Here is a 26,620-nt window from a genome sequence, read left to right as displayed (position 1 = left end):
GGTATAGGCCACAGCCCCTTATCCTCCCCTCCTGGTCCTCTAGGGCAAGCTCTCAGCTCCATATATGCTGGGCCGCCAACCAATCAGGATATGATTTACCAAGCCACCGGCTCCCAGCCCTGCCTTAGGCCTCCCAGTGACACCTAAGGACCCATGTCACTAATGTACCCTTCCAGTCTTAAGGCTCATTCTTCTGCCTGCCAAATAACTAAGGTCCTCACAGCTCTGTGCTCACTCGTACACCCCAGACTGTAGGCCCACAAGCAGAGTAGGATTCTCCAAGCATCCCTCGCCCCAGCAGCCAACCGGCTCCTCCTCCCAACTCCCACCTCTGGCTCCCTTCTCATCCATCTTGCCCCAGACTCCAGCAGAGCTTTCCAAGGAGCTTCAGTGAGGCGAAGCTCGACAGAGGTGCTGACCCTGATCCAGGCAGGCAGACCAGCTCCTCTGAGCACCTCTATGATAGTCCAGGAACCACACTACCACTGAGCTGATGGTAGGTAAAGGGGCCATTTGCATCCAGGTGCTGGATTGACAGCTTCCAGTTGTGCACTCTTGCAACTCCTTAGTACAAGGAACCCTAATCCCCCAAGCCCCCAGGGGACAGTCACTCACCTTGGCCACAGTCCTCCCCCTGGTAGCCAGGAGGACACTGCGTCCGACACTCGCCACTCACAGGGTCACAGGCCACACCTGGCCGGCAGGTGCAACGGTGTCTGCAGCCTGGCCCAAAGAAGCCCGGCTCACACTCTGCGGGGTGAGAGGTAAGACAGAATTGCGAGATGGAAGTGAGGTTCTCAATGGCCTTGGGACCTCCCTCTCCTCCAGAGACTCACCCGCCTGGCAGCGCTCGCCCTGGAAGCCGGCCTTGCAGGAGCAGCTGCCATCTTTCGGGTTACAAGATCTCGTGTGCGGCTGCTCACAGAGGCAGTCCTCCGAACATCCCGGTCCGAAGGCCCAGGGAGGGCAGGCTGCAGACGCAGAGCCATGAGGAGCCTGCCCACTACAGCACCCACCCCAGTCAGCCCGAATCAGAGGGGGGTGAGATCCATATGCCGCTGTAGCTGGAGACCTAGGGCTAAGAGCCAGGGTCTGCAAAGCCGATAGGCTGTTCCTAGGCCGTACCACTTTCCAGCTAGGACAACCCTGGCTTCTCTTTCACAGATATCAAACACTACCATCACCCTCTCTTTCTCCGCTAAGCCACCATTCCCTTCCTTCCCTTGAGAGTCCGTGTACAGAGACGGGAACTCTGCCAGGGGCTGGGAAGTTGGCTTTGTTCCACAAGCCAAGATCAATGTCCCAGAAGCTTCCTGGAAGTCCCGTCCTGCTTGCCTGCACTCCCAGATGAGAGCTAGGAGTCTCACCAGTCTAGGGTCAGTGCACCAGATACCTAGGGGCCGACACAGTAGTGATATAGGACTCCAGCTGATATGCAACTGCAAGTCAACTCATCCATAGAAACTACCACGGTGTCCCAGCACAGTGTGAGACGGTACAAAGCAGGCGTTCCCATTCACATAGACAGATGTAGTAGAACTCACCAAGGTGGCAGAAACGGCCATAGAGCCCTGGGTCACAGAGGCAGGCTCCATAGAGGCGGTGGCACCGGCCCCGGTTAGCACAGTGGCATTTCTTACGACAGTGTTTGCCGTAGAAGCCCTTGGGGCAGCCTGTGGGGAACAGTTTAGTGAGAATTGAGAAGTTGGCCCACTCACACATGGTCCTCAGATGAAGACACACTCAGAGGCCTAGTACCCAGGGCAGGAGACAGGAGCAGCCTTGCTCAGTGGGCACAAGCTGAACCTCCTGATGAGGCCTGTTGGCTGGGCCGGCCGGTCCCCCCTCAGAGCCAGCAGCACTGTGCACACTCACCAGCTCGCAAAACTCTGAGTACCCTGACCTCTGACCCACACAGAATGCAGAGCCCAGCCTCTCCACCCCAGAGGGAAGGTTCCAAGGCCTCACCTGGTCAGGACCACACCCAGGCCTGGGAGGCCTCAGAGCTAAGCCTGCCCTTGTCCCTCTGGCTCTGCTCTGCCCCGTGTCCCTACCGAAAGGGATATAGAGAGCTGAATCCTCCCAAAGCTGCCAGGTTCCAATCTCCAGGNTCTTGAGAAAAGAGCGCCCCACCTTGCCCAAGTGGCCCCCCAGATACAAGAACAGATAACGTCCTTATTTCACAGGCAGGCAGCCTTGAGACAGAGAGGGGAAGGCAGTGAAGAGGCATGAGCAGATACAGTCACGGGAAGACACAGGAAGAATGCATCCCCAAAGTAAGGGGCACCAGGGTGTGAGAAACCAACACAAGGTCCCCATGTGGTCTCCACCCCCACTATCTGCCTGTCTCTCCCCAGAGGCCCCATCCAGCTCACTATACTGATGGATGTCACTCGCTGGGGCATCTGGTGGCCCTCCCCCAGGACTGCAGAAGGAAAGCCTCTGGGAAGTGTCGTAAATTCAGATCCCATACCTGCCAAATGTCCCCGCGCCTCCTGGAGCCTGTCATACCTATGGTTCTTCTAATCTCCACGTGTTTGCAGCAGATTGTGAGAAGTGGGCAGCAGAGGCCGTAAGTAGGGTGGGGGTCGGGGGGGCACAAAACACCATGTGGCTGCCTGGCCACCCTATTGTCTCAGACTACCCTGGGACCCGTGGGAGGTGTGATGGTTTGTACATGCTTGGCCCAGGGAGTGGCACTATTAGAAGGTGTGGCCCTGTTGGAGTAGGTGTGGTCTTGTTGGTGTGGGCTTTAAGACCCTCCTCCTAGCTGCCTGTAAGTGAGTCTTCTCCTAGTGGCCTTCAGATGAAGATGTAGAACTCTCAGCTCCTCCTGCATCATGGCTGCCTGAATGCTGCCATGTTCCCACCTTGATGATGATGGACTGAACCTCTCTGAACCTGTAAGCCAGCCCCGATTAAATGTTGTCCTTTATAAGAGTTGTCTAGGTTGTGGTGTCTGTACACAGCAGTAAAACTAAGACAGCTAGCTGGGTTCTGTCAACTGTATCCTCTCACTCAAATGCAGTGGTTCTCAACCTGTGGCCCCTTGGGGGTCGAATGACCCTTTCACAGGGGTCGCATGAGGTCATCAGCATATCAGACATTTACATTATGATCACAACAGTAGCAGATTGCAGTTATGAAGTAGCAATGGAAATAATCCTATGGTTGCACCATTAGGAAGGTTGAGAACCACTGACCTAGCAGGAGCAGTTAAAATGGTCGGATAAAGTCCTGGACACCCTAAGATAAAGCTAACACCCCCCCACCCCAGAAGGTTATTCCCATGAACTGTAATTCTCCCACAGTGTTGAAACTGCAGCTAGACAGGATGTTAAACATCACTCCACGCAGCCACCAGCAGACAGAATTCCTTCTACAAATCCCAGCTGGCCATCACCCAGATCTGCTTGGATGCTCCCAGGTCCAAGGGGCTCACCACCTCCCCAGGGAATCCATTCCAAACGTGTCTCCACCCATGGAGTTAAGCCTTAACCTTCTATTTGTAAGTCCCAGGAAATGGGCATCATGTCTAACTAGAGCTCTTTGTTCCCTCCCAGGCACAGCCTAAAGCTCTGGAACAAGAAGAGGCATCTGCCCCAAGCTCCATATTGCCTCTTTTTCTTTAGAGTTCCCAGGGGGTTACACGCACCATCCTCACAGTGGGCTCCGCTGACACCTGGGGGACAGCGGCAGGCTCCTGACACCGGGTCACAGGTCCCACCATTCTGACAGATGCAGGGAGAGCTACAGTTCTTCCCAAAAGTGTCTGGAGGACAAGCTACAGGGGATGACAGGGAAACACCAGGATTACCAACCAGCAGAACTCAGGTTCTCTTGGCATTAAAGGCAACCATTTTAAACAACAGCCTGAAACAGGAAATAATGCCATCGGTGCCTCTAGGTCCCAACCACGTTCAGGGCAGACATCACTAATCAATGGCTACATCATGACATCTAACACGCACAAGGACCCATTTAATCAGATGACTTATTTCAGGTGATTCTCACAGCCTGAAGGGCCTGGTGGCTTTGGGAGGGATAAGGAAGACTCGAGATAGATCCACTTCCAGTGTGCTTCAGGTACTAATTTGTTATGTAGTCCTAGGCAAGGCTCTGCTCCCATCAGATGGTTTCAGAATCCCCACTACCTGTATGAGAGAAGTCTGCCACTAGCTCTCCTCCACAGACACCTCCAACAGTCTTAGCTATTTGTTGATTTGTCATTAGATGCCTAGAGACTGACTGGGAGCATCATACAGGCTAGCCTGCTGGTTTCCAGAGTGCTCTACATCCTAGCACCATGTCTAGTACAAGGGGTGGGGATTGGGGAACAGTTGGCAGACACTTATCAAAGGGAGGAATGAACCGATAAGATGGTGAATGGATGGGACTAATGGAATGGATGGGTACATGGATGTAGAGAAGGATGAATGGGTGGGTGGTTATGGAAATAGATGGATGGGTGGATGGATAGGCAGATAGATGGGTACATGGATGGATAGGTGGGTAGATGAATGAATAGATGGATGGATGGATGGATGGATGGATAGGTTAGTGGGTGGATGGCTGGATGGGTATGGAGATAGATAGATGGGTGGGTGAGTAGACAAATGGATGGGTGGGTGGGTAGATGGATGGGTGGGTACATGGTTGTAGAGATAGATGGATGGGTGGTTGGGTAGACAGACAGACAGATGGGTGGATAGGTAGACAAATGGATAGATGGGTACATGGGTTGTATAGATGGATGGATGGGTGTGTAGATGGATGAAGGATGGATGGGTGTGTAGATAGATTGATGGGTGTGTAGATGGATGAAGGATGGATGGGTGTGTAGATGGGTGGATGGGTGGGTGAGTGTGTAGATAGGTGGATGGGTGGGTGAGTTGACAGACAGATGGATCGGTGGGTGGGTAGACAAATGAATGGATGGGTACATAGGTGTTTAGATGAATAGATGGGTGGGTATGTAAGCAGCTGGATGAGTAGGTAGGTGGGTAGATCAAAGGGCAGGTTAATAGATGGATAGACAGATGGGTGGGTGGACAGATGATCAGACAGAGGGATGGGTAGACATACTCAGATTCTTCTCCCCAGAGCTAGGCAGGGGGAACCATACAGAATGGATGCTCACAGCTCTCGGGGTTCACAGACTCTGCCTAGACCCCACCAGCAGCCTCACTCTCATTGCAGATGATCCCGGTCCAGCCCTCTGGGCAGTCGCAGCCATCCAGGCCCGGGAAGCAGGTTCCCCCATTCCCGCAGTCATCGCAGGTTAGGCTGCAGTCATGGCCGAAGGAATGATCCAAGCAGACTGCAGGAGGACAGGGAGAGGGACTTCTGAATAGACTCCTAACCTCGGGCCCTTGGGTCAAAGAGGGGAGAGCAAGGGATATCCCCAGCCTCGAAGTTCCAAGGCGAGACACGGGGTCCCCACCCTAGGAGCTAGGGGCCGGTTGAGCCCCGAATGAGCTCACACATCGTAAGGGGTAGGCCCTTCTGGGAGCCCTCAACATCATAGGGCAGCTTAGCCCAGGAACTGCCATCCCCAAGGGGAGAAGCCAAGGGCAGGCTCATGCCTCACCAAACTTCTCAGTGAGCGTGTGTTCTCCCCGCAGCTCCGCCGCCGCCTCCTCCTCAGCCCCGTAGTCATCTTGGAAGAGTTGTGGCAGCTCATCCCTCAGCACCGCGATGTGGGGCAGGGGCCGCACAAAGGGCAGCTGGCCATCCAAGTCCACCACAGATTCTTCTAGGGCTGGGGAGGAACACACAGGACTCTCAGCTGTTGTTGCCCACTGACTCAGCAACAACACCACCATAGGTCACAGCTCTTCTCTTGCCGTGTTATAGAGAAACAGGACACCCATGACCTCCATAACACTGTGTCCTAGCCTATCAATCACAAATCCAACCAGCCTGCTGGCCCCACCCCTACAGCAGGAGGTAGGATCACATGGGGCCCAGAAGATGGTAAGCCAGCTAGATTGCCAGACAGTGTGGGCTACTGGGAACAGACACCCAGAAGGTAGGGATGTGTAAGGGGAGGCTCACGCGTGCAGCCCCTGCGGTCCTCGTCCAACCGGTAGCCAGCCTCACAGAAGCACTGGAAGGAGCCAGCCAGATTAGAACAGTGGTGTTCGCAGCCGCCGTGACCAGAGGCACACTCGTCAACATCTGCAGACAAACAGGGCTACTGGGGTTGTGCTCCCACGGAGGGACCCTTCCTGCCCTGGCTGTATCCAAATGACAAAGTCTAGCGTTCGTCCCTCTAAGCAGCTGGTAACACTACCACCACCCCACACCACCCCCAGAGACTGCCTCAGAAGTCTTTCCCCTCAAGAGTGAAGGGACAGGGGACATCTGCCAGAAAAGTCATTTAAGGAAAAGGCAGGAGCATGTCCCAACTCTGCGAGGGAAGCCAGTGCCTACAGGAGAGAGAGAGAGAGAGAGAGAGAGAGAGAGAGAGAGAGAGAGAGAGAGAGAGAGAAGGGAGGAGGAAAGGGCAATGTGTGTGTGTGACTTAAAGTACATGATTGTATACAAGTATATGCTTCTGGCTCTATGTGAGCCTGGCTAGCCATATGTACAGCTTGTGTGTAGTACATCAGATCATAAACAAGTTTACACGTGGTCAGGATGGGTGTGCCTGAGCATACAGCAAGCACTTAATCAATGTCCACAAGCAGAGCAGGAAGCAGGTAGATCCCATGTCCACCTCAGGAGGGCCAAGGCCGATCCCTAACCACCCAGCTGCTACCGCACAGCCTGCGCTCACCCTCACAGCCACAGCCATCCGTGTTGAGCCGGTAGCCGGCGAAGCAGCTGCACTCATACCCACCGGGGGTGTTGGCACACACCTGCTGGCAGCACGGAGAGTTGGCGCAGTCGTCGATGTCTGTGGGACACACACAGGAGCCTCCTGGTGCCACGGATATGCATATACCCTCCCACAATCTCACGGCAACAACTCAGGCACACCTACACCTTGGTGTACGTGCCTGTACACAATCCTACCTGACCGTGTGTGAGCCTGTACAGAATCACTTGCATACTACAATCAATCAATCAGGCATACAGCCACAGAACCACAGACACCTGGAAGGAACAGTTCCAGGGACACCTCTCCCCCTCCCCCACCCCACCCTCCATGCGCCAACCCAAGCACTCAGAATCCTTCTGGGTTGCGGTGCTGACTCTTGTCAACTCTCCTGCAGCTCCTGCGGAGCTCAGGCAGTCAAGAGCAGCAAGCAGAGAGAGAAGACGCCCAAGCCACAGCACCAAACACGTCCAACAAGTCCAAGACTTGCTGTAGCAGCGATGGGGATGGAGGGACAGGGCAGCCTGGAAGGAACCGGCTCGCACCGATGCAGGTCTTCTGGTCTTCATCCAACTCGTAACCACGAGGGCAGGTGCACAGGGGCCCTGTGCTAGTGTGACTACAGCCGTGTGAGCAGCCACCGTTGCCAGCCTCGCAGCTGTTCACAATCTCCATCTCGATCCCTGTGAGGAGATCCAGCTGGGATGAGGGGCCGGCGCTCCCTCAGCAGCCCCCAGGGACCCACACCCAGGGCTGCCTAACTGAAACCAACTCTAGGGTCTTGGGGAGCCACATTAGTACCCCAAGCACCCCCAGTCCACTGTCTGCAGAAACCCCCAGTCCTGGTGACTCACGGTAACACTGCCGGCCATCAGCACCAAGCTCATAGCCTGCGTGACACACACACTTAAAGGACCCCTGAGTGTTGAGGCAGCCATGAGCACACTGGGCCAGACCCAAGGCACATTCGTCCACATCTGCAAGGGAGAGACAGGGAAGGGATGTTAGGGACTCCCAACAATGGGAAAGTGGTGGTGGCTGATATCTCAGGGCACATAACAGCCTCTTGGCTTAGACACCATAGTGTAGACCGTGCTGTCCCAATACCTACTAGGCACAGCCTGACAGAGAGCAGATGGTGGGGACCCAACTGGTGTTTCATAATGAGCCCAGAGGGGGTCTTTTCTGTTTGTTTGTTTGTTTTTAAATGTGAGTACACTGTTGCTGTCTTCAGACACACCAGAAGAGGGCATCGGATCCCATTACAGATGGTTGTGAGCCACCAAGTGGTTGCTGGGAATTGAACTCAGGACCTCTGCAAGAGCAGCCAGTGTTCTTAACCGCTGAGCCATCTCTCCCGCCCGAGGGGGGTCCGTTCTGTTGCAATAGCAATAACTTCCTAGTGCAGATGGGAGATGGGTGTGTGGCTGCCTACTTTCCCCACTCTTCAGTCACCTGGGTAGCTGATGTGACACTTGGGAGATAGCCCCAGGGGCAGCACAATCACCCTGGAGTCACTGGGCAAAGGGCAGACTCCCTAAGGCTGCTCTCCCAGACCCGCCATCCACAGAGAGGTCAGGACAGCACATTTGGCCCAGTCGTATGACAGTAGCCAGCAAGATGAAGGAATGAATTTTGGAAACTAGTGCCCAACTACAGTCACTGATACATTTAACACCACCTGTCCCGAGAAAGCCCAGCACCGACTCGCTGGAACACTTTCTGGGGTATATAGGTGGCCTTTTCCCCTCTCCCTTGCTTACCTTTCCTGGGCTCTAAGGACTAGGTGCTAGTTGGACAACACAAGAAGTATATTTAAAGCAGAAGCCCGAGTTCCCTCCCTTCTCCTACAGAAACCTGGCTTGGTTGTAGACTGCTCCTTGGGGTGCCTCCCTCCCTCCCACCCACTGTCAGGGGGAGGAGACTAGTCAGCACTCTAGGTCACCCAAAGGCCCACCCACCAGGTGCCTCTGGGATGCTGGGCTAGACAGAGCACCCTACCTTCACAGGCTTTGCGGTCTGCAGCAAGCTGGTAGCCCGAGTGACAGCTACAGTGGGCATGGCCCCGGAGTTCCTGGCACATATGCATACAGCCACCATTGCCATCTTCACAGGGGCTTCTCCCTGGATACCAGAGCCAGAGGGATGGAGGCAGAGAAAAAAGATGGGGAGGAGGATTTGGACAGACTCAGCATCCCCTTCAGTGCAGGAATCCCTCTCTGCTCCAGCCTGTGTCACGCCCCCCAGCAGGAGGCAGCCCCGAGTTCCTCCGGTAAAGTCTCTATCCCCCATTAAGCCTCCATAGCCAAGGTCCGGACTCCTAAGGCTCTGCCAGAACAGAGTCAGCGCCCCACCAAACCCACAACTTTCAAGTGTCATGGCTCCCAAAGGATGTGCGCCATGTTAGGAGGCAAGGCCTAGCCAGAAGGCGGCCTTCCAGTAAGGAGGTGGCCAGCCCAGGTCAGCTCTGACTGTGAGCCTAGCCTGCTTCCCCTAGAGATGAACTAGACAATGGGGCTGGGAGCCCCAAACCATGTGATCCCCAGTCCTCTGACCCAAGGATCCCATGTGCTCAGCCAAGCCTATGACTGCCCCCCCAAAGCCTGTGCCTCTCTCAATCCTGTGACTCCCTCAGCCCCATGAAACTCTCCCCTCTGCACCCCCACCACTCCAGCTCTGTGATTCCCTCCATCCTGTAACCTTTGCACTCCTGTGACCCCCCTGAACTCCTAACAGCCCCAGCTCTGTAACCTATTCAGCCCCGTGCCCCCCTAATTTTGTGATCTCCCAGTCCTGAGACTCACACCATTCCACCCACATGGTTGGCCTCGGCCCGCTCATATCGACACTCATGTCCTACCGTGCTGGAGTCTCAGCACCTGCTCTGTCCCACTTCCACATGGTGTGGGGAAGGGGACTCTGGTCCTGACCCACACACTCCTTTAGCAATGTCCTTCTCCTATGCAAGCATTCCAAAGTCCCAGAGCACATGAGCTTGGCTGGCTCCTCCACCCAAACCCCAGACAGACATCTAGGGGGCCAGAGTGCTGTCTGCATTCTGGACTTCCTGCTTGGAGGACCTGCAACCCAGTAGCACTCACCATGCCTGCAGCTCAGGCTCATAGCAGCCCTCACCTCCCTCCTACCACCAGGTATTCATCCTCACAGCAGCTTCTCCCCTGGATCCTGGACCCCCTTGCTCTCCCAGCTGCACAAACAATACTTACGGACACAGCGCCTGCCATCCTCCTGCAGCTGGAACTGGGGCCGGCACTGGCAGCGGTGCTGTGTCACGGTGAGCTGGACACACTGATGCTGGCAGCCACCATTTCCCAGAGTGCAGGAGCTGATGGCTGGGGACATGAAGAGCTTAGATCAGGCCAAGAGCACAGATCCTCATCCCCACGCTGGCAGGATCAATGACGATGGATTCCCACGTGAATGCTGACGAGCCTCCCCCTTCTTCTCAGTTCCCAGCAAGCCTGACTGTTTCCCCAGTCACCCACAGGGTCCACAGCGATAGATCTCTCTCTTTTCTCATTCTCTTTCTCTCTCTCCCTCTCCTTCTTCCCCCCCCCCCTCTGAATCCTGTAAACCCAGCCCACTTAGGGGCTGGAAACAAGACAGACCATCCTACCTTGATGGAAACCTAGCATTCCCCAGCACAAAACATGAAACCCCAGAAGGCTGCTGAGAAGTAGCTGGCTCACTCCCTGACAGCAGGCTAGGAGGCATAGCGAGATCTACCCTATCATCTTGGTCTTCAGGCCAGGACAAAAGGGCAGCTGTGGAGCATCTACAAATGGGCACCACCTCACCTCTCAGGCCAGGCAGGCCACACCTCACACCCTACCAGAGCTTTCCAGCATCCACAGGTCCTCAGAGAGTCCATGTCCCAGAGGGCAGCACCCTGACCCTCCTGACTGGACTTCTGCTGCAGGGCGTGGGAAGAGGGGTGGGCTGGGCTGTAGGCGACCGTGCACTCTATGGGTGAGATCCTTTATAACCTCAGCTGGCCTCTGGAGAAGGGGAAGATGCTCTTCCTGGCAAGGCATGGAGGACGGACGTCGAATTTCCACCAGCCCTGGCAGCCAGCTCCTGGTATGGATTTGGTTACAACAGAGTCTCTGGCAATGGCCTTGTGGTTAAAGGAAGTTAGCCCTAAGCTCTGGAGGAGAAGCCGCAAGAATGCAGCCTGGCCTGGGAGGTGAGGCTGTCTGCCTGCCTGCGGGCCTGTGCCCAGAGCTGTGCCAGCAAACCTGAGGCTCATCACTAAAGAGCTTTGGATTGCAATGCTCAGCCCTAGGATGCCGCCTGGGATGTGGGAACTCTGTCAGCTTTAAGCATAATGGTCCCTAGCCTAGGTTGGAGATCTGGTTAATGACTGCCTAGGAATTGGGGTCTGGCACCACTGGGGTCAGCACTGCATGGGCCTCCTGAGATGCCTCGGGGATCTGAGAAGGCCGGCTTTCCTTCAAAGCAAGCTTGCTTAAAGTCTGTATTGCTTGTACAACAGCTCTCTCCTCACTCACGTGAAGCACAGCTGGAGGAACACGTGGAGGCCCCCTTCTCTGGGGCAAAGCCAGCCACGGGGAGGCAGAAACTGATCTCCTTGCCACCCGGGGTCCCCATATAAGGGGGAAGCCACAGCAATCGCCCACAGAACTGAGGTAAACCTGCCAACCTGAGAGCCCTTCCCCATCTCTGCTCTGAGCCCCTAGACTGGACATAAGCTGACCCCAGGCCTGGCTGACCTCACCTGAACCAGCCGTTCAACCTCCAGCCCTCCCTCCAGAGGCGTCCGGGCACCCATGCACGTGGCCTCCGCTGGCCCCACATTCCTGGGGGTTCTGTTTACTCATGCTCACCACACCAACTGCGTCCCTACTCGGGACACGTAATAGGAACCAGACGCCCATTCTGGCAGGGCCGGGCAGGCCCAGGGGGGCATGATGTCCCCGAGTCTCAGCAGGAAGCACCATCCACCAGGAGGGAAAGGTACTTCACCTCCAAAGCAGCAGAATGAGCCCACCACGGCTGGCACTAAAGACTGGGGATGCCAGTGCAGCTGCACACCCCCAGAACCACCCCAGCCCTTCACTCCACAGGACTGTGTCTGCCCAGATGCTCCCAAGCTGTGCACACCAGGGAGCCGGGCCAGCATCACCCAGCACATCCTTTGTGGATTCCGGGAAAGCTGAGCCAGGCAGATTTTTGTCCTCTCTGCGCTGGGCTTCACAGCTCCAGGAATGGCCAGGGTCTGTGTTCTCCAAGCTCCTCAAGTTACTGAGGCACAGCTGTAAGACACACACTCGGGACCTCTGCCAAGACTAAGGCCAGAGGCTCACATCTGGTTGTGGTGCTAAAAATCAGACCCAAGGTCAGACATGAGCAAAGCTGAGAGACCTTTGGAGCAGAAGCCGGGCCTGAGAGACCTTTGGAGCATGGAGAGGTCAGGGGTTGAGTGACCTTTGGAGTAGAGGTCAGGGACTGAGTGACCTTTGGAGTAGAGGTCAGGGACTGACCTCCCTGCAGGAAGTATGGATGGTGAGACACTTAAAAGTACTGAAGATATATAGGCAGGAGGGTTGAGAACCCTAGGCAACAGAGCTGGATGGGTCTGTCTCCACAACATGCCCCGTTTCCCCTTTCGACCCTCACCGGGCAGAAGTCCGTGGTCTGTGTACAAGCCTGCAGGACCCAATGTTCCTGTCCCATCCCCTAATTCCCAAGGCCTCACTTAGGCCCACTTCCAGATCAGATACAAATGACTATAGTTGGGTGACATTCTATATTAGAGTCTTAATGTCTGTGTGTTCCTGCACCACCTCTGCCCTCCACCCCATAACCGCACCTGCCCCGCCCCGCCCCGCCCAATTCAGGCCCCACCCTGCCCCATCCCACCCTTTCCCCTCCACAACCCCGCCCCCGCCCCGCCCCGCCCCGTCATGTCATGTCATAGGCTGAAGCCCTCTGATATGACATTGTTTAGAGGCTGGGTCTTATGCCTTAATTAAGGCTGGAAGTGGTCCCACAGATGGGGCTCTGACCGTGTCAGGGACCAGAAGGGCTGGCACCTTGCTTTTGGACTTGCAACTATGAGAGAAATAAAGCCCTGCTGCTTAAGCCCACGTGGTGTTTGGTCCCGCCAGCCTCCACTGACCAGTTGGAATTCCACCACAGCTGGGCTGCAACCCCACCCACAGCCAGCAGGAGTCGCACTACTCAGGACAGGGTGTGAAGTTCAGAGCGCCGAGGAAAGAACCGGTTTGGTGGAGAAAGAGCCTGGATCTCATGGAAAATACATTTCCTATAGGACAGGGGGGTTGCTTGCGCCAACCTGTTTAATATTCTTGGATGTATGGCGCCCCAACAAAGGGCACTTGTACAGTCTCAGGAGGCAGCACCTGTACTCCAGGCTCAACCTTGGGTCTTGAGCCGAAACCTCAGAGCCTTGCATCAGGAATATCCGAGGGTCATGCAGTTGGCTGCACATGGGTGGGAAGATGAGACATCCATACTGGGCCTTGGGGTGGCTTTAGGCTGCAGCCTCCAGACCATATGCTCACCATTATGCATGGACGATACAAGAGCCAGGTCTGCCTCCAGCCAGCCAAGCCAAGTTCATCAGCTTCTTTATTGCAGCCTCCAGATGATCCTGGAGGGTTGGGGCTGGCTCAACTGGTGTGACCATTAGGTGCTGAGAGCTCCCTCTATGCTCCAGCAGTGGCCAGGGCAGTCTGTCCTTCCAGGAAGCCCTGGGCAATTTTCTACTGCCAAGGCTTAACTCCCCGGCTGCACCCCTCCAGGGAAACGCACTGGTCCAGTGAGAGGCCTCAAAAGAAATTCCCAGCTTCCTCCCTCTAAAGCATTTACCGAAATACTTGGTGGGTTACGTAGATGGCAGATAGAACCCATAAGCAGGACCAGTCCATCACAAAAGCAACGTTGGGCCTAGTTGACATTGCAGTTGGCCCAAGTTGCAGGGGAATGGGTCCCTCCCATAACTCCCCTACCCCTTTCAAGCCTGCACCACCGTCAGACAAGTATGCCCCCTGTGACATGTCATCTCCCTGAATGCCCACCGTGGCTGCCTAACCTCCCCTGCTGGGTTCTGCACCCAGTATGGGCTGTTCAACCTCAGTACCCCTGCTCCATCTCAGCCTGTTCCTCTAGGCCAAGTGGAAGCAGTCCCTGCCTTTCGAAGGGCCAGGGACGGTCATGAGACTGAGGAAGGGACTGACCACAGCAGCTGCTTTCTTTCTTCCCACCTCTCCCTCAGGCCAGGCCTCCTCAGGCTTCTCAGGGCTGGGAAGCTGACCCCTTGTGCAACTGTAACCCCTGCCAGGTTTTGGAAGAACTGGGAAACGGGCAGAGCTGCATCCGTGGCTCCGTGGGGATGGGCTTTGCAGAAGAGCCTAGCAGCCTGCACACTTGAGCTGCCTGTGGCTTTGGCCCCAGACCAAGCAGACTGCCAGCAGCAGTCTCCAGGGTCCAAGCAGCTTTCCTTGAGGTTTCTCCTCCAGGAAGGAGCCTTGGGGACAGACTGGAGCCTGTAAAGTGCTTTACTGCCCCAAAGCCTGGGGAGTGAAGACTGTGTGCCACAGGTACACAACAGGCCAAGGGCAGGGCTGGGCCGCTTTCCGTCAGTCATGTGACTCTGGCGGCAGGACCACCACAGGTATGTGTTAGCAGCAGAGCCCTCCCCAATGGTGTCCATCCTGAGCCAACAGGTGTAACATAAAGAGAAGAGAGACTGCCCCCTTTGCCATGGGGCTAAGCCAGCGATAGCCATGGTTCCTTAGACTAACCCCATTTGTCCTTCAACCCAGGGGACACAAGGAAACTTCCATACACAAGAGCAGTGCCCAGGTCACACTGAAAGCCACTAGACAAGTGCCTGGCACCCAGAAGCAGGGCTCCCCTTGTGCTGTTAGGATACCCTGAGGCTGTTCCCCTCCGGAGCTCTGCAAAATGTCACGGGATACAGGAACACTTCTGGACTGTCAGCCAAACCACCACCCTGGGCAGGCCCTACTTTCCATGACTGGAGAAAGAAGGAACTAGCTCATGCCGGAACACAGAAAAAGCTAGAACAGCCTCAGGCCTGACTGTCCCCCTGTCCCCACCTCAGAAATGAGAGGGAGGACAGAGCACCCCAAGAGAGTGCATCCTAAATCATGGGTGGGGACTTTCTGTTCCTATTGGAGTGGTATCCAGGACAGGGGACAATGTTCTTACTACAGTGGGTTGGTAGCAAAGTCCTTAAAATTCTCATTTTTAAAAGCAGGAGAGGGCTCAGCAGTTAAAAACATGAGCTGATCTTGCAGAGGACCTGAATCGGATTCCCATCATCCACACGGCAGCTCACAAACATCTGTCACTCTCGGTCTAGGGGTTCCAACCCCCTCTTCTGGCCTTGAGGGGTACCAGGCTTATGCATAGTGTACACACATACAAACAAACATCCGTGTACATAAAATAAGTAAAATTTAAAGAGAGAATGGAAGTGGGAATCTTTCTGATTTTTCTCTCTATGCTTAGAGTATTTGGTGCAGGGCGTGGTGGCTCATGCCTCAAATCCTGACACTTGGGAGGTGGCGGCTGGAGGAACAGACGTTCAATGCCAGCTCTGGCTACAAAGTAAGTCCAGGCCTGCCTCAGCCTGGTGACACCTTAGGAGGAAAGGAAGGAGGAAGGACTGCACTAGTATCTCTTTTTTTTTTTTTTTTTTTTTAAAATTTTTTTTTTTTTTTTATCTTTTTTTTTTTTTTTTTTTTTTAAAGATTTATTTATTTATTTATTTATTTATTTATTATATGTAAGTACACTGTAACTGTCTTCAGACACACCAGAAGAGGGCGTCAGATCTCATTGTGGGTGGTTGTGAGCCACCATGTGGTTGCTGGGATTTGAACTCAGGACCTTCGGAAGAGCAGTCAGTGCTCTTACCCGTTGAGCCATCTCGCCAGCCCTGCACTAGCATCTCTTAACGGGGACGTAGGCCACTATCCTGCTGTCCCCAGTCACAGTAAACTGGGAGACCATGATCTCAGGAAGCATTCGTGTAAAAAACCCTCACTGAAAGTTACAGTTTAAAAAAGAGAGGGAGAGAGAGAGCCTCTGAAGCGCCACACCCAGCCAATGTTCCTGATGTCAGATAAGCTCTCAGGTAGGAGGGGTCAGGAGGCAGGCATGGGCATGTGGGAAGCAGTGGAACCCATCCACTTAAACAATGTTGGGGGACAGCCACAGGGGCAGTGAAGACCATCCATAATAAACACACACGCCACGCACCCATCCTGCTGGCGCCCCAAGGGTGCAGAATCTAGCACGTCTGTCCCCAGCAACAGCGATGGGTGGTGCAGGCACAGGACCAAGGCAGGGTAAAGGGATATCCTTCCTGGGCTTCCTGAGGCCGGCAGCTCGGTACCTCTGAGCAGCGCCACCGGTCACTCTGGGTCTAAAAAGCACCCTCCCCTCTGACTGTGAATGACGCATGTCACCCTGGCTCTTGATCCTCTCGAGGCATCTCAGTGACAGTCACAAGAGAAGAGTGTCCTAGTCCTGGATCCATCCAGCAGCAGGGGTCACCCCTCACACCAATCTCCAGGGTCACCTCTCTTTAAGGAGTACCCTGCCTGGCAAGGGTGCCCAAGGCTCCCAGCAGGGCCAGCAGGCAGGCACTGGGTTCTGCTATCACAATCACCCCTGCCTGAAACACATGGCAACATTTCTGCATCTGCTTCTGCTTCTCACTGCCTGGCTCCTGGAGTGCAGAGGACAGAGGCTGGGACATGTGTGTATGGGGTGCAACCCCCCAGGGCTGGCACATGGCCAGCCATCTGGCAGCCAAGACCAGGCTATTCAGAACTGGCCCAAGATGTCTGGGTCTCCAAAGAAAAAAAGTAGGGGTGCCTCTCCCCAGAACAACATAGAAACAGAGGGAGGGATCCACCGTGCCTTAATCTGGGTGCCTGTCTGCATGCAGGCCTAGAGTGCACTGTGAAGCTTCTTTGGCCTAACTTAGGTATTTCTTTAGCTCTAAGCTGTCAGGGGTTCTGTGTCCTCGAGAGGCCACTAAGCCCTTCCCTCACAGCAGCCAGAGGCCAGGGACTTGCTCTCTGGCTGCCCCTCACCACCACCGAAGCTCACATGCTCACACATTCAGGCTTCCGGAGAATTCCCGCTCTGCAGACCAAGAAATGCTTTCAATCGACATGTCCAAGTCTCGCCCTTCCTTCCTACCACCCGAGAGCCAACCCAAGGAGTCCCCCACCTCATGTCTTGGTGGCAGCTCAGCTAGGCCTGGGTCCCCACAGACTGATCAACCCCTGCAGATGGTCTCGATCTCTCAACAAGATAGCATGGTTGCAGAGCGGGCACAGCCTGGGGACACAGGGACCTGGGGAGTGCAGTAAAGGTGCAGTTAGGACTCCCAGGTAGCCATGCTCCTCAGGAAGGAGCCACCAAGGGCATAGCCCAGTGCCAGCCCACTCGGACATAACTGGGCCCCTTCTGCAGACTTGGGTACATTCTGGAGAGTGAGTTTCACCAAAGGCTCAGAGCCCCAGGCAGGTGACTTACCCAGGCAGGTCCTGCCATCTGTGTGGAGCCGGAAGCCAGGTTTGCACTCACAGAGGTAAGATCCAGGGGTATTCACACACCTGTGTTGACAACCACCATTGTGTGATCGACATTCATCCACATCTAGACAGAGAGAGAGAGAGAGAGAGAGAGAGAGAGAGAGGAGTTACCGGCTAGGTACACATTGGTCCAGGCCCACTGCACCAAGGAGACAGACAGCACACGAACTCAAGACCTTCTCAGACTTTGTCTATTTCCCTTGTTACCCTTGTGAAGATGGGACATAGTCAGTGCCCATCTTCCATGGCTGACGTGCCGTGACAGGGAGAGCTACCAGAGGAAATTTCAGCATAGGCATTGTCTTCTTTATAGCAGATGCACACAGCCCCAAGGGTAGGGCCAGCCCAGGGAGGACTCCTAGGAGGAGCTTCAGGGCCAAGCATAGTCTCCAGGCATAGACAGTGTCTGTCTGTCTGTCCAGGAAGCATCCTCCTTTCTGTTTCTCAGTGCTTCCTGGGAGCAGTCTGCTGGGAGTGTACCCCCTCACTTGGTGGTGCCCCTTCCAGGAGGACTTTTTTGCAATTTCTGTGGTAACCAGGTATCTCTGGTCAAAAATGGGGATGTAGTGAAGAGCTGACTGGCTGGGTGGCAAAGGGTTCACCTGGAGCCACATGAGTGCGCCCTGCTCTGTGTGCCTGTCACAAGAAGCGGGAAACAAGGGCACAAGCCCCTGTTCCGGTTTCACGAGGCACCCGTCACACGAGTCCTTGGCTGATGTGAGAACAAAGGCCTGACACGCTTGAGACAGAAGAGTCAGGGCGCATGAGGGTTTCAGGTCCCATATTAGAGGAGCTGGGTAACAACATCCATCTCAGGGAGCCCAAGAGTGCTTCTTGAGCTCAAAGCCCTGGCAGGTCACAAAAGCACACACAGCTCAGCGGAGGTAGTGCCAGGGACTTTCTTAGCCAGCTGGTCTGTAAAACGTGAGACAGTCTGGGCATTCTTGGGCATCACTCCTGCACCCCAACACCGGGGGTAGGGTGAACAGGCTTAAGAGCATTGACTCTGAGCCACCCTCAGCACCATGGCAAGGGATGCTAAATCCTCCCAGGCCAATCCGAGGAAAGCGGCCAGTCTGATGTAGCTGCATGATCAGGAGCCCTGCTGACCACAAAGAAGGCAGCCTGTGAAGGACTCCTGGGCACAAGGCAGGCGTTTCTCAACAGGACCACCCTGCTAGCTCTCCGTACCCAGACGTGCCAGCTACGGTCTCCCTGATCGCTCACACATGCTAGCTCTCCACAGTCCTTTGAGACAGGGGTCAGTCGCCAGCTCTGCTCTGTGTGCAGCCAACTCCCCACATCTGCCATGCACGGACAGGGCCTTTATCGCTGTCTCCTGAGTGCCTCTTAGGCGGGGCTGGCATACTGACTCCAGCTTCAATCCCTTCCTAAAGGTGCTTCCTGGACGCAGAGGGCATACTTCCGTGAGAGTGACAGTTTTTAACAGCGTAGGTTTGAGCTCTGTAGCACCACGACGGCCTCTCAGCACCTCCAGCACCGTCATTCTACAGAGCCAGCGTCTGGACACAGCAGGCCCATTCTAGGATGAAGGGTTTGCTCCTGACACACCCCTGAAGCCCTGACGGACATAAACTGATATATCTGAACCGAGATAAACCCTTTTACAGAGGTAACTGGTACCCTGAAAGCAGGGCAGGACCCGTGACCTAAATCCTGCTCACTTCAACACAAAGTAGGCCACATGGCGGCAGCACAGACCTACATTCAGTGCAGAGGTCCTTGAGCTGCTTGCTGAGCCTAGGACTGGAGCTTTGGCCATAACAAGAGGAGCCACAGGCTCAGCCATCCTCAAAGTTAGCATGGGAGGCTAGATGTTCCCACCCAGAGCACTACACAGCAAAATAAAAAACTGCAGTCAGGACTGAGCAAAGAACCTGGACTCAGGAGAGAGTTCTGGATTATCTGGAGGGTCAGCGAAAGCAAGCTGGAGTTAGGTCTGCCACCTCAGCACCTAGGAAGCTGAGACAGGAAAATCATGAGTTCCAGGCCAGCCTGTGCTATACAGTATCACCCTGTCTCAAAATTAAGGACAACAATAACTGGCAAGGAGGGTCAGAGTAGGAGGAGCCATCAGGATGGAGCAGGGGTCAGAGACTAGAAGACACATATGGCTGGCATTGAGGATGGAGGACCGGCTGTGAGCCCAGGATATACTTGACCTCTGCACACTGGAGATGACAGAGGTTGGCCCAGGTTTGCTCTCGGCTTACACATCAATTCTAGCCTCTTAGGACTCCCATTTCCAGAGCCAGCAGGTAGTCTGGTTGTTGTTGTTGTTGTTGTTGTTGAGAGGGTCTCATATAGCCAGGCTAGCCTCAAACTCACTATGTAGCCAGGGATAGCCCTGAACTTCTAATCCCCTGCCTCCTCCTCCTGAGTTTGGGATTACAGACATATGCTACTTTATCTAGTTTTTAATGCAGCTCTGGGAATAGAAAGCAGGCCTTTGTGCATGTCAGGCAAGCATTCTCCCAACTGAGTTATACCCCCAGCCTGGGTCTGCATTGTTTTAAGGCACCACATGGAGACTGAACTACCAGTGGTCATGGAAAAAAAAATACAGAGTACAGACAGCTCTGTTGTTTAATTTGGGTCTCGGGAGCGGCTGTTCCATACTACAGTTCCTAGCCTGACCGCCTGGCTCAGTAGTACCTGCTGGAGGTCGCCTGCATGGCCAGGCTCATGAGAGTTTTCTGTCCCCTTGCACGCGCAGAGGCTAAGTTCCCTGGAATTTCTTATCCCATAGGCTCCAGGACTGTGCAGACCTCCCACACATAGACAATGCAGCTGGGGTCACACGGACTGTGCAGTGGGATCATCCCGAGATGCCCCGATAGTAGAGCCTGCTAAGAGCAGAGATAGCTGGCTGCCACTGTAACATGGACACCCTCCTGCTGACCCAATGAGGATGAGCCTGAGCACAACATGCCCACCGGCCGGACCTGGGAGTCAGAATGGAACCTGCTTGTTCAAGGGGCTACTTCTGGTAGCAGGCAAACCCACTGTCTACGGAATCCCCAGGAGTACCGGAGAAGGGCCATCCGGCTAGGGGGCAGGAGAGGTCGTTTTAAGTAGTTCTGCCCTCCTCTGCTGTTGCCAGTGACTGGGGACTTGGCAGCCTCGGGACAGGATAAGCGGTACTTGCTAGCATTGCTGTGACAACCTGGGCCAGTTCCCTTGAGATCTGGGAAAACCTGTAAGTACCTGCCTAGCTGAGGCTGAGCCTGGTGGTGCTGCAGGGAAGCACTAAGACACCACCAGGACAGACAGGGGCACGCAACAGCCAGAGCTAGCCAGCCACCAAATGCTGCCTCTGTGGAAGCCACCTCGAAACGTTCTCAAGCTTCACCGTGGCTTCCAGAAAACACAAGGGCCCCCAGGACCTTCTCACTCTGCCAGATGCCAAGTGGGAGCTTTCTGCTGCCACACACAAGGCCCCAGGTCCTCACCCTTGTAAGCCATACTCCACACACAAGGCTCCAGGTCCTCACTCTTGTACTCCACAAGCCTTCCTCTTGCTGCTCCTGCAAAAGCTCAGAGCAGGGACTGGGCTCCAAGCTCTCCACAGCCTCTCGATGCTACACAGGCTCCCAAGTGCCACTTACAAGGCAGTGAGTGACGAACTGGCCTGACCTGGGAAGAACCACTGAGCAGGAGATCTTCTTGGAGCTGGAGGCGGTCGGACCCTTGGATCAGGTGCCTCAGAAAAGGTAGGCAGCATCTGGTTTCTCCTGGGTGGGACTCACCACAGGGACATCTCCCAAGAGTCTCAGGCAACCCTTGTCTCCCCCCGGGGCTGCAAGTGACTAGTCACTCAAGAGCCCAACACACCGCAGCCCCAAGTCATACACATTCCTGAGGGTGCCAGCTCCAAGCTTTGTATAGGTAGCCACGTGGAGGGAGGCTGGCTCAGACTCATCAAATCCCAGATTTCAGGGTGAAGTAGAATACAAGGATTCTCACCCCAGTGGCTACTAGAGTCTTAAGCCCGGAGCCTCTAAGTGGCCCTAGTGACTGGAACTGAGAAGCTCATGTGGCAAAATGACAACACCTACCACACTCACACAGGCACCCCCCCAGACACCCCCCCAGAAGGTCTAGCTTCTAGGAGCATGGTCCCTGAGCACCTCTCTTCAGCCTGCCTTCTCGCCTGACTCCAGAGTGGCCGATACAGTGGAGGGGACATCAGAAGCATAGGGCAAGAAGCAGGAATGGTAGCCTCCTCCAGTCCAGTGACCTCTGCTTTTTGCTCGGAGCACATCTGGACCCTGACTCAGCAGCAGTGACCACTTGCTGGGTTCGTCTGGTCCTGCTCTCTCCAACCCTGTGCTCAGTTCCTGGCACTGACAGCACTGGCTGCTCATCCAGAGAACCTGGATTTGATTCCCAGCACCCACATGGGGGCTCACGACTATCTGCAACTCCAGTTCCAGGGGATCCAACACCCTCTTCTGGCCCCTGAGGTCACTGCATATGCAAAGTACATATACATGCATGCAGACAAAACAGGCAGACTATACACATCGAGCATTAACAGATTCGAGAGGGGGGAGGAGAAAGCCAAGGAAGAAACATTGGGATCCCACCCACCCCCTGCTCCTGGGGTGCCCACCTGGCCGCCTCTGGTCACTGGTGCTCATGGGGTAGCCGGTCTGGCTCAGGTGGCATGGGTAGCAGTTCCTCCACAGATAGCGGTAGTGAGTGCTGGTAACACCCACCAGGCTGCCCAGAAACCACCAGAGCACTGCCAGCCCGCCCCAGCCCCGGGACACCTCCATGCCGGGTCTGTGAAGCAGTGGGCAGCCTGAGCTCAGGATCTTGTTCAGGGCTCCAACTCCAGGCTCCGGTGCACATCCAGCTCAGACACAGACAGTCGGACACACTCCAACTCTGAGGCACTAAAGCCGTGTGCCGGCAGGCAGCAGCTCTGGGTCTGGCACGTCCCGCCCCTTCTGCCTTTATGGTCTCAGCTTTCCCTCCTCCCCTTGCAGGTAAAGGCCAAATCCTCAGACTCCAGAGGGAGCCGCCCCCTCCCAGCCCCGCCCCAAGCCCCCCAGGGGGGCCATGCTGGTCCCAGCCAGCCCGCCCCACAAATTCCTACTGGCTCACTCACAATCAAATCATGATCCACTCAAAACCGCAGGCACACACATCCACATCCACAGGCACATGTGTATACCCAGCAACCCCACCCCCACCCCCTGTACAAATGCAAAGGTGCCGCTTCAGAGATGCACATACAAATGTGCACGGACACACAGTCACAGTGTCCTGGCCAACACAGAAGAGAAACCAAAGTAGAGAATGAAGCCATCCTGGCAAGGCTGAGAGGCCCTGCTGAGGAGGCTTGGTGGGGAGTGAGAGGAGGCGGGGCAGTGGGAGGCCACAGTACAAAGCTGGAATCCTAGACATGGAGATGCCACCACCACCACCCTCGCTTCTAAGCCCAGTGTCCCAGTCTCTTCTACCCTCCACTGGGCTCCATGAGGAGAGCCTGGAAAGTCCCAGCTTCCTTCAGCCCCAAGAGAGAGCTAGAGAGCTGTACAGACAAGCGGGGGAGGTATGGGTGGAGGGGGGGGCACAGCCCTTTGCACAGGTGAGGGTCCGCAGAAGATTCCTCCTCTAATTCCAAGAAGCCACACGTTCAGTCCCTTAACCAGAGGCTGTGCAGCACACCTTGCATGAAAGTCAGGTCTGGGATTCCAGCTTGAGCCTGCACCTTTTCCGATGTACCCTCTCAGCCACAGACTCCCTCCCTTTCCCCAGACCCTGCCGGAAGAGATGTGCCCAGCGTGCTGAAACTTGGAGAAGACAGGGTGCTTGGTCACCATGTAATCCTTGTTGGGAAGGTACTCCAGCTCTAAGCTGAGTCCCTGAATCAGGGTGGAAGGGCAGGACACCTGTCCATGCATGTTCCCAAGCTCTTTCAGGAAGCTCCTGACGGCAGCCCACAAAGGAGGTAGCAGTGACATCCTAAGAGCATAAACAGCTCTGCTGGAAGCTTCCAGTATCTCCCCATGAACACCACAGACAGTGAGCACAAGGCTATGTTAGCCATAGCTGCCAAGAAGGTCACCAAACTAGGGGTTAGCAAGGTGCATGACCTCTGACCCACTGACCACATAAGGCAGAGAGAAGATCCTGCTGGCCAGCAATCCAGAACCTCTGGGAGAGGCAGCCTTGAAAGCCCACATTATCCCACCTGCCCTGTCCTGTCTGGAATCTGGGGCCCAGCCTACCGTATCACCAACCTGCTGGGGCATGACAGCATAGACATGCCTGTCTGGGATCTGTTGGTCTGCGGGGTAAGCCCCCCTCTCCTGCCTTCCCTGAGTGGCACACCTCAGAGACTCCAAGCCCTCGCCTTGGGGTACTTCCAGAAACCTTCCCAATAGGCATGGAGTGGGCAGGGCTTGGATGGCAGGCAATTCTCATAGTATGGCACTGCTGCTACTGTTCAACATGTACCCCATTTCCCAGTGGAGACGTGAGGGTCCCAACCTGAATGCCGGATCCCACTGGCGTCTGGAAGTTAGGGTTCGAGCTGAATTAGAGCATGGGATGAGGTACCCATCTTACTTAGAGAAACAGGACTTCACCAATGAGTGATGAGCCAGGGCTTCCTCTGCTGGTACCCTTTGGGCCGCAGGCTTGGTCAAGTGACAGGCAAGGTGACACTAACTCCTGCTTAGGCAAAACACACTCTGACATCTCCCAAACTCAAGGTCCTGGAAGTAGGACACCACTTACCTGACAGGTTTTTGTTTGGTTGGTTGGTGTTTTATTATTATTATTATTACATGCACCCATGTATATGTACATTTGAAACAAGCTACAGTTATCTGGGAAAAGAAACTTCAATTGAGAAAATGTCTCCATCAGATTGGCCTGTAGGCAAGTTTTAATTAGGCATTTTCTTGATGAATGATTTATGTGGGAGGGCTCAGCCCAGAATGGGTACTGCTACTCCTGAGCAGGTGGTCCTGGGCTATATAAAAACTGCAAACACAGCAAACCAGCAAGGGGGCTGTTATGTAGCAGTTTCCTCAAGATTGAAAGTCTATCCTGCAGAGAAGCCCCTTAAGGATAGAAAATAACAACTCAAAAGAGCTTCAGGAAGTCCCTGAAACTGACCAGATTCACAAGGCCCCTCCCTCCAAAGGGTAAACAAGACTGCTAAGAGTCACTCTCAGACAAGCTGCCTGGAAGGGTAGCTTAGGCCAACTGGAAAGGTACTTGCAAAGTACACTCTCCCACTGGTTGAGCTGCTTGCAGGCTGTGCCGTGAGCTCCAAGTTCCCAGCTTTTGTGGATAGTCACCCATGCTGGAGTGGGCTTTTGTGATGCAGCTGTCTTTGAGTCATTTTCTGCTCCTGTAATTAATCCCTCACCCATATTCCTGTAAGTTGTCCCAATAAAACTTATCAGTTTACTGAGTGGGACATTAACGGCAACCACACTTTAGTCTGTTGTGAGCTCCCCTATCTGGGGTGAGTAGACACTGTGCAGGCTGCATCTCCTCAGGAAGTCTGTCTCACAGCAGCTGCCCTCCTCCACAGCCTCTACTTCAGCTCCTGCCTCCAGAGTCTGCTAAGATCCTGCTCAGACTTCCTTCCATCATCAAGCAAGTTCTGAGCGTTGTAAGCTGAAACAAACCCTTTCCTCCCCAACTTGCTTTAGTCATGGTGTTTGTAGTGGTTTGAAAGAGATGTCCCCTGTAAGTTCCAAGCATTTGAATACTTAGTCCCCAGTGCTAGAAACTGTATCACTGTGGGTGAGACAGGGCCACGTGGGGGTGTTAAAACTTTGCCACTTCAAGTTAGCCTTCTTGGTTTCCTGTTGTAGATCAGTTGTGAGCTCTCAGCTGCTGTTACAGCACTATCGTGCCTGGTTGTCTTTCCCATGCCCCAACCCAGCCATGACACCTCAATTTCCTCCTCTATAATATGGAGTGACCGTGGCAGCACCTCCCTCCTATGGGTGAAGTGTGGAGGTCAGACTTGGACCCTCTAATAATGCCAAACCCTAAGGCTAAACATTCAGTCATGACAATGTCCAGAGCTGGTCCCTGAAGGACCTGTCCTTCCCCATCAGACCTAAAGATGTCATGGGATCCAGCCAGACTGGCCTAAAATGACTCCAGACCAGGCCTATTCATCAGTAGCCACGTGCCCACTGATCCCCTCAGCTACTGACTTCAGCTGCTTCCCTAGCCCAAATGGGGCCATTCATTCCCATGTCCTGCATCTGTATAGCCCGGCCCAAATCACAGCCCAGGGACTTGCAACGCCACCCTACTGTCCCCACCATGTCCCTCAGTGTCATTAAACATATCCAGACATAGGACTTTGGGGTCTGGATGCTGTTTGGGAAATGCCTTCCCAATGCAAACCCGCTGTGGCTCTGCTTGTGGAATGTCTGTGTCAGCAGCAGGGGCCACGCCCATCTCCAGCCAGCCCAGCTCCCTCCCCAGCTAGCAGCCACCAGTCTTCTCTGTCTTGATTCCCCCAAACACCACCATGACTCCCCCCAAACACCACTACTTCCTTCAGAGCTAGGAGACTCCTGACTCTAGGCAGTAGGGCAGAACTGGCATTTCCCAGGGCCACCAATACCCAAGAAAGTGGACTCTGATATGGGTCTGTCTCCCAGCAACATCCTTTCCCTGCAGCTTTTGACCCGGGTCCAACTCAGATATCAAACACCTAAGTGCATGTTACTGAATCCCAAAGAGATGAACAGTACCCAGGTCCCCAAGGCTGAGCACAGAGTGGTACTGGGTAAGGTACAGCTGCACAGATGCAAGATAGCCGAGGGTACACCCCCTCCAGGGTCCTAGGAACTCAGAGATGACTCCAATCGACAAGCCTACCTCCCTCTACCACGCCCATCCATGTTCCTACCTGGCAACATCCTATAGGATCAGTTCTCGATGGAACTGCCTGTGTAGACCTGGTGAAGGACCAAGCATTAACTAAGTCCACGGCAGTCAGGGAAGGGTATAAAATATAAGAGGAAGCAGAGACCTTTAGAGATAGCCCTAACGAGATCTCTTTTTTTTTTCTTTTTCTTCTTTTTTATTTTTTTGGTTTTTTTCGAGACAGGATTTCTCTGTGTAGCCCTGGCTG

At 54.6% G+C, this 26,620-nt stretch overlaps 1 protein-coding gene across 1 annotated transcript in view; it reads right to left on the bottom strand.

Annotated features, from left to right (window-relative positions):
* Positions 1-26,620, bottom strand: part of Megf6 (multiple EGF like domains 6) — a 100,390-nt gene that overhangs the window by 13,515 nt on the left and 60,255 nt on the right. The window contains exons 5-17 of the mRNA XM_021200216.1: positions 17,411-17,533; positions 10,051-10,176; positions 8,825-8,947; positions 7,678-7,800; positions 7,369-7,506; positions 6,782-6,901; positions 6,058-6,180; positions 5,591-5,761; positions 5,189-5,320; positions 3,656-3,784; positions 1,545-1,673; positions 837-971; positions 616-750 (exon numbers count right to left, since the gene is read on the bottom strand). Of these exons, the coding sequence (XP_021055875.1) occupies positions 616-750; positions 837-971; positions 1,545-1,673; positions 3,656-3,784; positions 5,189-5,320; positions 5,591-5,761; positions 6,058-6,180; positions 6,782-6,901; positions 7,369-7,506; positions 7,678-7,800; positions 8,825-8,947; positions 10,051-10,176; positions 17,411-17,533 (1,707 nt within the window). The remainder of the gene's footprint in view (positions 1-615; positions 751-836; positions 972-1,544; positions 1,674-3,655; positions 3,785-5,188; positions 5,321-5,590; positions 5,762-6,057; positions 6,181-6,781; positions 6,902-7,368; positions 7,507-7,677; positions 7,801-8,824; positions 8,948-10,050; positions 10,177-17,410; positions 17,534-26,620) is intronic.

The sequence above is a fragment of the Mus pahari genome, chromosome 6 (genome assembly GCF_900095145.1).
Source record: "Mus pahari chromosome 6, PAHARI_EIJ_v1.1, whole genome shotgun sequence".
NCBI lineage: Eukaryota > Metazoa > Chordata > Mammalia > Rodentia > Muridae > Mus > Mus pahari.
The sequence above is the reverse complement of the archived record's forward strand: the minus strand, read 5'-3'. Positions and strand labels throughout refer to the sequence as shown.